The sequence below is a fragment of the Myxine glutinosa genome, chromosome 7 (assembly GCF_964187855.1).
Source record: "Myxine glutinosa chromosome 7, kmMyxGlut1.1, whole genome shotgun sequence".
In the NCBI taxonomy this organism is placed as follows: Eukaryota; Metazoa; Chordata; class Myxini; order Myxiniformes; family Myxinidae; genus Myxine; species Myxine glutinosa.
The window spans coordinates 11,825,982-11,840,011 of NC_136267.1; the positions used below are offsets into that span (position 1 = coordinate 11,825,982).

Consider the following 14,030-nt stretch of genomic DNA (forward strand, 5'->3'; position numbering starts at 1 on the left):
AAAAGTATTCACCCCCTCCAAAGTTTTCATATTTTGATGCTACCTGAGCTTATTCCATGATGCTTTCAAATTAAAGTTAATATATAGAGTCTTCACAAACTCCTCCAAAGTGATAAAGCAAAAAAAAATGCAGATAAAATATTAATAACTTGGATTAACAGAGAAAATCAGATGATTCTCTGTTGCATCGGTATACAAATCCTTTGCCTCATGAACCCTAAATCACCTCAGGAGCAAATATTTGTTTGAAAGGTCACAACACAATTGTAATATGTTTCACTTATATGCAATCAGTGGTTTAACTTTAAAAAAAATAGGGGCAATACCTGTGGCGCTCACCTGGTCGAATAAACAGTATACTACACTGACTAAAGGTATTTTATACCAATTTCAGTGGTTGCTAGAAGATGGCAGCATTACAATCATACGAACATAATCATAAGACTTTACACAAACAAACAAAAAATACCTATTTTGGGGGGCAACCCGCCCCTCACCCCCTCCTGCTCCCCTCACCCCATATACCTCCTCAGACCCCGATTTTTCTAATGCCTTGAACTAACATTGGCAACTCATGGGTGATGAAAGTTGTGATCAAGTTTCATAATAACATAATAAAAATTACGTGCATAGTTTCGGAGAAGAGAGCTAATATCCATTTTAGGAGGTTAAACCCCCACACATCCCCTTAAACCATGATTTCCTTTATGCTGTGAACATATGTTGATGCATCACATGTGATGAAGGATGTGGTCAAGTTTCATTGAAATCATAAGTGTAGTTTCAGAGAAAAGAGCAAATACCTACTTTGGAGGTCAACCCCCTACCTACTCCTCCCCTCCCCTAATTCTGTACAGCAATACCCCGGCCTACGTCATTAAATGGTTCCATAAGCCGTGACGTAACTCGGTTTTTGACGTAAACCGGGCGTAATGCCTTAAAATGAAGACAAACACCGTAAAACTAGAGTAAATAACTGGAGGAGGCTGCGGCTTCGCCCTGAATCTTTGCCGCTCCCCGTCAGGAGTCCCTCCGTTGTTTTATATCGGTCGGGTCTTCTCCTCGAACAGGGTGACCGGCACGGATGTGTCGACCGTGAGCTGGCTTGTGTGCCGAGTGGCTCCGTGGCCCGCTTCACCACGGCGTGCTTTACCCAACGTGTCCGAGCAGTTTCACCGGTGGTCGTGTCGTGTCGTCTGTGACAACCGAACGAGCTCAGGGTTCCGTGAACCCGGCCGCCCCAGGGATCGACGCTCGCCTGCTAGTCGTAGGCGTGCCCCGTCTTTCCTCGAGCGGCCGAAGTTGCTTGCTTCTTTTTTTTTGGACAATGCGGTATATGCAGAAACGACGACGTACAGGCAGGCATTTGCAAATCCATGCACATGTGCACATGAACACGTCGATCGCGGTTCGTCGACGCCGGATGCCGGAGAGGTGCCCGACGAGGAACCCCGGCTCGAGGCATGACACGGTCATGGTTTCATGTTTCGTCATCAAACCTCGTCGTCATGTTTCGCCGTTGCCACGTTGCGTTGGTTGTTTTACACAGTAAAGGAATAATCACAAAAATAACAGCGAAAGGCAAAGCAAGCATGCGACCACAGCACAGGACAAAATGCATATGGCGTCGCCTTAGTTTTGAATGAGAACCAGCAGCTACGCGTACGTACATTTTTTTTATATTTTAATGTGCTTTTTATTGTATTTTAAATTGTTTTTTTGGCTTCTTTTATTGTTAATTTTTATGTACTATTTTATTTATTTTAAATATATTTTTTTCACGTCCTCCTATTATGATGTCGGAGTGACGTAAAGTCGCACATAATGACGTTTGCTGAACTGAAATTTACTCTAGAAGAGTGGCGTAAAGTCGGATTTGACGTAGGTCGAAATGGCGTAAAACGGGGTATTGCTTTATACCCTCTTATGGCCTGATTTTTTTTTAATGCCGTGAACAAACTTTGGTACAACATGGGTGTTGAAGGTTGTGATCAAGTTTCATCGGACTTGTATGTGTAGTTTCTGTGAAAAAAGCAAATACCTATTCTGGGGGGCAACCCCCATAGACTGCCTTACACCCAGATTTTTTAAATGCCATGAACAAACTTGAGTTGCAACATACAAAGTATCATTTGTGGCAAGTTTGGTCACAATCCCATCAGTGGTTCCGTAGAAGAAGTTGCAAGTGTTTACGGACTGACAGACGGACGGACTGACGACGTGCCATCCCATAAGCTCTCCGGAAATAAAAATAAGCTCCCCCACTTATCTGAGGAGTTTCACGGTCAACTCACTTGGTCAACCAACAAGGCAAACATGAAGATTGAAGACCAAGGACCTTTGCACGACTTTCAAATAAGTCAGACATAAAGTGGTGGAGAAGCCCCGTTCAGGAGAGAATTATTATGAGAAGATTTCAAAGTCACTCATTATCCCTTTGAGTACGGTGAATCCATCATTACGAAGAGGAAGACATACGTATCATAAACCCCAGACTCTACCCAGATCAGGTTACCCATCCAAACTCAGCAGCTGAGCAAGCAGGAAACTGGTTCAGGATGTCACTGTAAATCTAACAATGACGTTAAAAGATCTACAAGGCTCGATACAAGTCCGAGATGGGGGACAGTGTTCAACAATCAACATTATCCCGCTCCCTTCACAAAGGTGGCATCCATGGACAGGTGGCAAGAAAGAATCCATTACTGAAAAACATGCATCTAAAAGCTCATACAGAGTTTACAAAAAAGCATCTTTATGATACTGTGGGCATGTGGAGTAAAGTTTTGTGATCAGATGAGACATTGATTGTAACTTTTTGGTTTAAATTAAAAGCGTTATGCATGGCACAAGCCTAACACTGCACATCACCTAGTCAACACCATCCCTACTGTCAAGCATGATGGTGGCAGCATGATGTTATGGGGTTAATTTTCATCAGCAGGGACTGTCAAGGTGTCAGGATAGAAGGGCCGATGGACGGTGCAAAGTACAGGAGAATCCTTGATGAAAACCAGCTTGAGTCAGGCATGAATTTGAAACTGGTGGGAGATTCCCATTACAGCAGGGCAAAGATCTGAAGCACAAAGCAAAAGCCACACTGGTGTGGCAGAATTACAAGAAAATAAATAGCCTCAAGTGGCTGGTGGTCATCTCGTGAGGTTGTACTTCAGAACTCTGCTGATTTGGGGGTCCCCTGGGAGCTCTGCTGATCCCTTGAGAGCCCCCCTGATATAAAATTCAACAATCTAAGACCGAGTGATCCCGCAGATCATTGATTAGAAGGGCTCTATCGGGTTTAAGAGCAACTAGTTGATAAATAAGGGCCAAGTAAGGATATGAAGTTTCAGGGGGTAATCCCCTAACCTTTTCCCTTCCCCTCCCGCCCTCCCCCCTGGATACCCCATGGATCCGAAATCGAAACATGGAAGCCTCAGGGATTGTGCAGACCATTCAGTAGAAGGTCTTTAGCGGGTTACACAGCAATAGGTTGGTAAATAAGGGAAGAGTGGGGATCAAAAGTTTGGGGTTTATCCCCCCTCCCCCCACCCCCCTGGTCTGAAACTGAAAAATTTAAGCCTGGGCGATTGTGTGGAATACTGTCTTGCATTCACTTGTAAAGTTTCAGAACAATCAACAGGGTGATAATGGAGGAGGAGCAAAAATAGCAAAAAGTTAATGAATGAAGCGACGGACAACCAGACGAACAGGCATCCGGACATCATGACCCATTTTATACATTCATCTCTTCGATAATCGAGATGGGATGGACTAATAAATTAATGTTCGAGTGCATTGGGGTTTTTTGTCCTGACTTAAACCAAATTGAACATTTATAGCGAGACTTGAATATTGCAGTCCATCGATGATCCTCATCAAACTTGGCAGAGCTAGAGCAAATTTCACGTAAAGAACGGGCAAGGTTTTTCACTATATCACTGTGCAAACTGGTAGAGACCGACACAAAAGATGGCCGACTGAGCACCCTTCGTTGTGCAAAGTGCTTCCTTGGCACACCTGAGCTCCTATCCACCTATAAGGCCTTCAACCACATCTTGATGGAGTACTGCTTTCCCCTCTGGCCTGGCTCCCCTGCCTCAGACCTTGCATAGCTTGACACCGTGGAAACCAAGGCTATCAACATCATTGAAATCTCTCGCAATGAAGCCGAGCCTATGGGCCTATCACTTCACCATCGCCAACAGGTCTGTGGTCTCTGACTTCTTTCGCCTCATTTCAGTTCTTGCACCCTCTGATATTTCCATGCCCTGTCCGCCCAGGTCTCTACAGGATAAATTCGCTCCACCAGCAACTCCCTCCTAGTAAAACTGCCTAAATCCAGAACCACTGCTCACCTCCACTCATTCGTTCCTCTTTTCTCCTGCCTGGGGAACCACCTTCACACTTTCTTAAATCTCATTCTTCCCTCCAGGTCTTCAAGACAACTGTTAATCACCATCTCAAGTCACTCCCCATCCAAAACCATGATCTTTTCTATGCCCGTTAAGCCACCCGACCCCTCCCAAAATTTCTCTATGTATCCATCTTGTTCATCCCCAGCGTTCTCCTCTACCCCAGATCATTACCCGCATTCCCTGGTTGTCCATCTCTGGCTACGCTTTCCCTCTGCCTTGCTGTTGGTGTATCCCCTTTCTCCTGCTAGTCCCTTTGCTCTGTTGTGTCCTGATCTGTTCTATGTCCTCGCTCTTCCACAAGCCAAGACCTTGTTTAAAAAAAAGACTCATCAGTCATTCCTGCAAAAGATGCTTCCACCAAGTACTGACCCAAGGGGGTGAATACTTTTACAACCAGGGAATTTTGATTTGTACATGTGTTTTACAGGTATTCCTGCCATGTAACCTCCTTCAACCATAACAGTGTTTCGATTGATTTCTTCAGTTATGAAAAAAGTTCATTTGGAAAAATTGTTTCTGCATAATTCATAATTCATCTAAATGTGGCAATTTTGGGAGGGGTGAACACTTTTGCAGGCCACTGCACCAAAGTCGGAAAGTAAATGTGTTTGTGTTTTTATCAATTTGCTGAAGCACGTGTGACCTTGAACTGCACATTACAACAACAACCGCTTATAGCTGCATTGACCACATTGTGAAACTAGAGCGGCACTCGGTAGAGAGCTATCTGGACAAGAGAGTTGCAATTCTATGTATGGGAAAATTGCATGCTTGGTCAGGGTCGCCCAATAGCTCAGATAGCTCAGATGGCAGAGCACAGGTACGATTTTCCAGAGGTCCTGGATTGGATTCCTGGTCTGGGCCTGTAATGTTCCCACATATATCAATTTAATTATTTCATACTGTTCATTCATCTAGATATTTGTTATGTTGTGATTAAAGTTTGTTCGCGGCATTAAAAAAAATCGAAGTCTAAGGGGGTCCATGGGGGTCAAAGTAGGTCCAGGTTTGACCCCCCAAAATAGGTATTTACTTTTTCCTCTAAAACTACACACACAACTCCGATGAAACTTGACTACAGCCTTCACCACCCGTGATGTACCAAAGTTTGTTCATTGCATTTAAAAAAATCGGGCAGTGAGGAGTGTACTGGGGGGTTGCCCCCAAAAATAGGTATTTGCTTTCTTCTAAGAAACTACACATACAACTCCGATGAAACTTGACCACAAAGTTCCGTTCATCCGCCGTGATGCACCAACGTTTGTTGCCGGCATTAAAAAAACCGGGGTCTAAGGGGGTCTACGAGAAGAGGGGGGTGGGGAGGGGGGGGGGGTTGCCCCACAAAATAGGTATTTTTTTTTTGTTTGGTTAAAGTCTTACGGTTACGTTAGTATAATCCCTGTGTTCCAACGACCATTGAAATTGGTTTAAAATACCTTCAGTCAGTGTAGTATACTGTTTATTCCACCAGGTGAGTGCCAGGGAGCGAGATTATGGCGAGATTTATGATTTATGGGAGCGAGACATGGGTAATGAACGTAGAGCAGCAACGAAGGTTGGAAAGGGTGGAAATACGAATGGTTCCACGGATGTGCAGAGTATCGTTGAGAGAGAGGAAGACAAATGATGAATTGCGAAAGATGATGGGAATAGAGCCTGTGATGGATGCTGTGAAGAGGAACAGGTTGAGATGGTTTGGTCATGTGTTGAGGAAGGATGAAAGTGACTGGTTGAGAAGAGTGATGGAAATGAATGTAGAAGGAAGTAGAGGACGGGGAAGACCGAGAAAGACTTGGCTAAAGATGGTGGAAGAAGAAATGCGGGCAAGGGGGTTAACAAGGGGAGATGCAGAAAATAGGGCAAAATGGAGAAGATTGTCATGGGGACCGCAAGGCTCACCCCCGCTCTAGCAGGGAAAATGGCCTTAAAATGCATGTTGTTGTTGTTGTGAGCGCCAGGGGTATTGCCCCTATGATTAATGTTTGTGATGTGATCAGAGAATGACATGGATGTGTTAAAAGTGATGCAGAATATTTTTGGTTGGTGTGTGTTTGTAGGTTAGGGATGTTGTTCAGTGTGATGTGTGGTGCAGCGCTATGTTCCTTGGTGTAATTTTTTCAAAGAGTGATCGTTGATTTTGAAGGGGCTACTTTTAGTGTGTTGATGGTGAGCCAGGTTTGTAGGGTGCTGAGGAAGGGTTGAAGTTGTGCTGTGGTGGTGCTGATGTTGCGATGAGTAGAGTTGATGGTTGTATCGTCCGCATATGAGACTAATTGTATGTTCCTGGGTGCTTGTGGAATGTCGTGCGTGGACGGATTAAAGAGTGGGGGGGGGGGGGGCAAATGAGCCTTGAGGGACTCCATTCGGAAAGTATCGTGTATGCGATGAGCTGCCATGAAAAGTTACGAAAGATTGTCTGCAAAATAGGTAGTTGGTGAGCCAGCGTTTGGTGGTGTTGTGCGTGTTTGTGTTGAGTATTTTGTTTGTGAGTAATAGCTTTGGGAGTGTGTCCAACGCTTTGCTGATGTCTACTGTGGTGAGAATAGTGTGGTTTGGTGGTTTTCTATTGTGGAAGCTTTCAAATGTGTTTTGTGTGAGGTTTGTGAGGAGAGTGGTGGTGGAGTGGTTTGGTCTATAATAACTTTGGTAAGTATAAGGCGTTGTGTAACTTTGGAGGGTGTGCAAAGTCATGTGATAGGTCTGCAGGAGGCTGCTTTGGTGGGGTATTTGTTAGGTTTAAGAAGGGTAATGATTTTGCCGAGTTTACAAATTTGGGGAATCTCCTATAAAACCTGGTGATGCCTTGTTAAGTCTGTCTACGAGTATGCTCCCACGGCCGACCCCACTCGTGAGAAGGAGGAATGCCTCAATTCTGTGTTTGCTTCAAAATCTTGTGTCCCCAACCACTCACTCTCGGTACTCACCCTTCCCTGTCATACCCATCTGCTCCTGGACTCTGGGGTCTTTGCACCTGTAAAGGTGGTGAAGGTTCTTTCAACCATCGACTCTGACTCTGCAAATGGACCGAATAGCATCAGCTCACGTGTCCAACGTGTTGTGCGCTATGTTCCTTGGTGTAATTTTTTCAAAGAGTGATCGTTGATTTTGAAGGGGCTACTTTTAGTGTGTTGATGGTGAGCCAGGTTTGTAGGGTGCTGAGGAAGGGTTGAAGTTGTGCTGTGGTGGTGCTGATGTTGCGATGAGTAGAGTTGATGGTTATATCGTCCGCATATGAGACTAATTGTATGTTCCTGGGTGCTTGTGGAATGTCGTGCGTGGACGGATTAAAGAGTGGGGGGGGGGGGGGGGGCAAATGAGCCTTGAGGGACTCCATTCGGAAAGTATCGTGTATGCGATGAGCTGCCATGAAAAGTTACGAAAGATTGTCTGCAAAATAGGTAGTTGGTGAGCCAGCGTTTGGTGGTGTTGTGCGTGTTTGTGTTGAGTATTTTGTTTGTGAGTAATAGCTTTGGGAGTGTGTCCAACGCTTTGCTGATGTCTACTGTGGTGAGAATAGTGTGGTTTGGTGGTTTTCTATTGTGGAAGCTTTCAAATGTGTTTTGTGTGAGGTTTGTGAGGAGAGTGGTGGTGGAGTGGTTTGGTCTATAATAACTTTGGTAAGTATAAGGCGTTGTGTAACTTTGGAGGGTGTGCAAAGTCATGTGATAGGTCTGCAGGAGGCTACTTTGGTGGGGTATTTGTTAGGTTTAAGAAGGGTAATGATTTTGCCGAGTTTACAAATTTGGGGAATCTCCTATAAAACCTGGTGATGCCTTGTTAAGTCTGTCTACGAGTATGCTCCCACGGCCGACCCCACTCGTGAGAAGGAGGAATGCCTCAATTCTGTGTTTGCTTCAAAATCTTGTGTCCCCAACCACTCACTCTCGGTACTCACCCTTCCCTGTCATACCCATCTGCTCCTGGACTCTGGGGTCTTTGCACCTGTAAAGGTGGTGAAGGTTCTTTCAACCATCGACTCTGACTCTGCAAATGGACCGAATAGCATCAGCTCACGTGTCCAAAAAACCTTTTCTGCTGCTCTTGGACATCCTCTCTCTGCCATTTTCACCCTATCATTTGCCCGAGGTCGTGTTCCATCTGCTTGTAAATCAGCCAACATCACCACATTACATAAAAGGTGCAACAACTGTTCCCCTTAACTACAGACCCACCAGCTTACTTCCAATAATAATCAGCAAGGTCATGGAATCCATCATCGCAGTTGATATGAAATCATTATTTTCTCCAATAGCTTCATCTCAGATCAGCAATTTGGATTCAGACCAGGTCACTCGACCTTGGACATGCTGTCTTTACCCTGGACTTACTTACGTAACAAAGGATAGAGGCCCTCAATGTCAGACATGAGATTAGGGCCGTCTCTCTGGACATATCTCTCTGTGCTTTTGATACAGTATGCAGTTTGGCATCCTAGGCCAATTCCACACTTGGCTTACTGACGTCATCAACTCTCGTAGATAACATGTGGCTGTCAAAGGAATCCTTTTATATCTTATCAATGTCAATGCTGGAGTACCCAAGGCAACGTTCTGGGCCCAGTCCTATTCCTGATCCTGATCTTCATAAATGATCTCCGACTCTCTGGAAAATCCCCTTTATCTATTTGCTGATGACTCCTCCCTCTGTGTAATGTCCCTCATCCTTCAGATAGGCAGTCCCACCGCCCCTCATGAATGCACCAGTTTTCAAATTTTCAGTTTTCCCTTTCTGAAAGTTTCTTTCTGTATTCATCTTCTCCACCCCATGCATCCTCCTCTACCCCTCATTCCTCCCCACACCCATTGTTTGTCCAAGTCTCTCTCTGGTTTGTCCTTCAACACAGCTGTTAGTGCCACCCCTCTATGTACTGTTCATTTTGCCTTGTTGCATCCTGATCCGTTCAGTATTCTCGCTCTTCCACGAGCCTTGACGATGTAGACAAAAAAAAATCCTTATCTTCCTGTGGTATATGTGGACTTGTTCACAATTGCTCAAGTCTTGGAATTCCTCAAAGTTAATTTGGTGCGTGAGCTTGTTCAATATTCTGCTTGCTTGTTTAATATGCTTGCTTGTTTAATATGCTTGCTTGTTTAGGGGGGATTTTAAATGATGAACAATTTACAGGTTGAGGAGTCATGCGTAAAAGTATCTCAAAACGAAGCTAACTTGTATTTTCAAATTTAAAAAACCGTTCTTGGCAAAATTGTGAAATCAATCAGAAAATTTGATCATCTCCTGAGATGTGGGAACAAGCGTGTTACTTACCCGTCATTATTGAGATCCACAACTGTGACGTCATATCCAAAGGAGGATGCCAACTCATCACCATAGATGATCTGCTCCGGTTCAAGCATATGAGGGGGTTTTATTTTCAAAATCATCACAGCTCCGGTGTGATTAGCACGTGGGGCCCCGGCCACAAAACTCAACCTCTTCTGGTCTGTGATCCCCTTTGCAGAGTCGACAGAGAATCCTGAGGGATGGAGTGAAGGTCACATAGTAAATCCATTGTTCAGTTTGCTCTGCATCTCTCTCATTATACTAATGATCTTCCCCATCACCCATCTCTTTCAAATATTCCCCCTTGCCCCTCCCCTCCAAATCTTCCCCATCACCCATCCCTTTCAAATCTTCCCCCTTGCCCCTCCCCTCCAAATCTTCCCCATCCCCCCTTCCCTCCAAAACTTCCCCATCACCCCTCCCCTCCAAAACTTCCCCATCACCCCTCCCCTCCAAATCTACCCCCTTGCCCCTCCCCTCCAAATCTTCCCCATCACCCATCTCTTTCAAATCTTCCCCCTTGCCCCTCCCCTCCAAATCTTCCCCATCCCCCCTTCCCTCCAAAACTTCCCCATCACCCCTCCCCTCCGAAACTTCCCCATCACCCCTCCCCTCCTAAACTACCCCCACACCCCTCCCCTCCGAGACTCTATAACACCTCACTGTGCCTCACCCAATCACCATCAAACCTTTTGTCCGCCCCATTCTTCCCTTTCTCCAAGCTATTCTGAAATCTCTAACACACCTTCAACAGCTCTCCCTACCTCTTCCTCCTCTTCCACATCTTACCCTACCCCTCCCCCCCCCCCCCTGTTCTGTATCCTATGCTCCCCCTTCCTCTTCATTAACAGTATGGACCTCAAACATCCGGGGCCTTCGCTCAAACTTGACTGATCTCTCCATACAGGTTGCTTCTGACAAACCAGACGTGATCTGCTTAAAAGAAACTTTCCTCCTTCATGATGTTTCTGATTCCTTGGTATCTCTCCCAGGTTACTCCCACCTCCGGTATGATAGACTCGAGCCTCGTCCTGGAGGTGGGGTTGCTATCTTTATAAAAAAAACTCTCTTCCTCACTCGCCCTGCACTGCCCTCTCTCCACCTCACCCCTAGGAATACCTTTGGCTGCGGCTTCCCCTTCGCTCCCACCTTTTGTTCTTATGTGTGTTGTACCGTCCACCAAACAGTGATGACTCAATCTACATCTCGCTGTCTGATAACATGGACCAACTTCTATCGACCCATCCCAACTCTCTCTTCCTCATATGTGGTGATTAAAATTGTCACCAAGCCAGTTGGCTGGGTGAGGGTACCTCTCTCACCAGCCATGGCTCTTCAGCAAAGGACTTCTGTGACTCACTGGGACTGACACAATCTGTCAATTTCCCGACCCGGCTCTCAGTCAATGGAGCATCTTCTCTTCTGGACTTGGTTATGACTAACTTCCCTGAAAATGTCTGCTGCTCTTCTTCTGCTCCAATCGGCTCATCTGATCATGTGCTTGTTAAAGTGGACATCTCTCTGACCATTCTCAGAGAGCCTCCTCAGCGTCGACCAGTCTGGCGTTTCACTCAGGCCAACTGGCACGGTCTTCAAGCAGCCATCAATCATCTGGACTGGTCTCCCATCTCGACCGCCTCTGACATCAACTCATCCTGGGAATTCTTCCAAAGTAAATTGCTCTCTCTCATGCACAGATTTATCCCATCTCGTCTTCAGTTGTCATACCCTTCCTCCCGTCCATGGTACACGGAATCTTTTGGTGAGGCTGTTGCCCAGAAACAACTTGCTTTCGTCTCCTGGAAAGCAAATCCAACGGAAGGAAATCTCATTTCCTTTCACAAAGCCCGAAACAAGTGTGTGTCCACCCTCAAGAGAGCCAGGAAACAATATCTCTCCGTTCTCAAGACCGAACTTTCTTATCTGTCTCCCTCTTCCAAATCCTGGTGGCGTCTGGTCAAATCTGTTTCTGGTGTTTGTTCCCCCTCCATCCCCCCACTCACCTCAAACGGCTACACGGCTGACTCCGCACGTGAAAAAGCTGAATGCCTCAACTCTGTGTTTGCCTCTAAATCTTGTGTCCCAAACCCATCAAACTCTGTACCCACCGCACCCAGTCGTACCCAGCTGCTCCTGGATTCTGTGTCCTTTCCTCCTGACAAGGTGGAAAAGTTTCTCTCAACCCTCGACTCTGATTCTGCAACTGGACCTGACGGCATCAGACCACTGGTCCTAAAATCCTGTTCTTCCGCTCTTCCACTCCCTCTCTCTGTTCTCTTCACCCTCTCTTTTGCTCAAGGTCATCTTCCATCTGCTTGGAAATCAGCCAACATTGTGCTCTGCCAAAAAAGGTGCAAAAACAGATCCTAGCAACTACAGACCATTCAGACTTCTCCCAATTATTATCAGCAAAGTCATGGAATCCATCATTGCTTCAGATATGAAATCTTTCCTCTTCTCCAATGGCTTGATCTCTGATCATCAATTTGGTTTCAGACCTGCTCACTACTCTGGACATGCTGCTTCTGCTTTATCAACAATGGATGGAGGTCCTCAATGCCAAACAGGAAATTAGAGCTGTCTCCCTTGACATATCACGTGCCTTCGATATGGTCTGGCACCCCCCTCTGCTCACCAAACTCTCCTCCTTTGGTATCCATGGAAATCTCCACGCATGGCTGGCGGACTTCCTCTCTAGTCGTAGTCAACGTGTGGCCCTGAATGGGTTTCTCTCATCTCCTCTTCCTGTCAGGCTGGAGTTCCCCAAGGCAGTGTTCTGGGCCGTGTGCTTTTTCTGGTCTTCATCAATGATCTCTCTGACTCGCTTGAAAATCCTCTCTATCTCTTAGTCTTTGCTGATGACTCTACTCTCTATCACTCCATTCCTCATCCCTCAGATCGGCAGTCTGCAGCCTCCTCACTCTCTGCAGACCTGGACAAAATCACAGACTGGGCAAACAAGTGGAACATGTCTTTCAATCCTGACAAATCTCACACTCTTACGATGTCTCTCCGAAAAGACCGACTGGACAACCCTCCCATCCACTTTCTGAATTATCCTCTCCAAGAGGTTCTGTCACTCAAGCTTTTGGGTCTCACTATCTGCCATGATCTTTCCTGGGAAAACCACATTTCAAATCTGGCCTCCAAAGCCAGTCGCCGACTGGTCATCCTCCGTCGTGCGAAGTCCTTCCTTGGCACACCTGAGCTCCTCACCACATACAAGGCTTTCATCCGCAGCTCAATGGAATACTGCACTCCCCTCTGGGCTGGTGCTCCTGCCTCACACCTAGCTCGTCTTCACGCTGTTGAAACCAAAGCGTTCAGAATCATTGGAATCTCCCACGATGAAGCTAACTCCCAAGGCCTTTCACTCACTCACCGCAGGCAGGTTGGTGGTCATTCCGTCTTCTACCGACTCCTCTCTGGCCTTGCCCCCCCAGCTCTCTCTCTCTCTGGGCTCTGTCCCCCAAATATTACCACAGGTCGCACAAGATCTGCCTGCAACCCTCTTATGGTTAAACTGCCAAAATCAAGACTCTCTGCTCACCTTCACTCCTTCATTCCTCTTTTCTCCCGCGTCTGAACAAACTCCCTCACTCTCTCAATCCCACTCCTCCCTCCAGGTCTTTAAAACAGCTGTTCATCACCATCTCTTATCTTCCCCCATCCAAAACCTTGATCTTTTCTACCCCCGCTAATTTCACCCAAATCCACTTTCTTGAAATACCAACTTCTGTCCTGGAAGTCCTTGGTGTCCTTGTGTTTTATACATCTCCCACCCCCTCCCCCCCTTCACATGCCTCCTCCCCCCCCCGGGCCCTCTCCCTTCCACACATCTCCCTGCTCTCAAATGTTATGTTTGTGTGCTACCCTTCTCTCCCCATCTTGTCTTCCGCTCCCTCTTTTTATATATCTTGTTTGTCTGGTTGATTTGTTTGTGAAATAAATGTTAGCTCTTTCACGAGCCTCGATTCAGTATACTAAAAAAAAAGAAAAAAAAGATTCATATTGCGAACACAAAATTACACCACAAAAAGTTAAATTCAGTAGTTAAAATATATACAGTAATTTATATACAGTTTATAGTGGAGAAATATACACAGTGATTTAAAGTGGTGAAATATATACAGTAGTTTACAGTGGTGAAATATATACAGCAGTTTATATACAGTTTATAGTGGTGAAATATATACAGCAGTTTATATACAGTTTATAGTGGTGAAATATATACAGCAGTTTATATACAGTTTATAGTGGTGAAATATATACAGTAGTTTACAGTGGTGAAATATATACAGCAGTTTATATACAGTTTATAGTGGTGAAATATAT

The 14,030-nt window shown here is 45.6% G+C and overlaps 1 protein-coding gene across 1 annotated transcript in view; it reads right to left on the reverse strand.

Moving 5' to 3' along the window:
• Positions 1-14,030, reverse strand: part of LOC137430982 (integrin alpha-6) — a 446,593-nt gene that overhangs the window by 162,251 nt on the left and 270,312 nt on the right. The window contains exon 6 of the mRNA XM_078781278.1: positions 9,681-9,888. Coding sequence (XP_078637404.1) covers positions 9,681-9,888 — 208 coding nt within the window. The remainder of the gene's footprint in view (positions 1-9,680; positions 9,889-14,030) is intronic.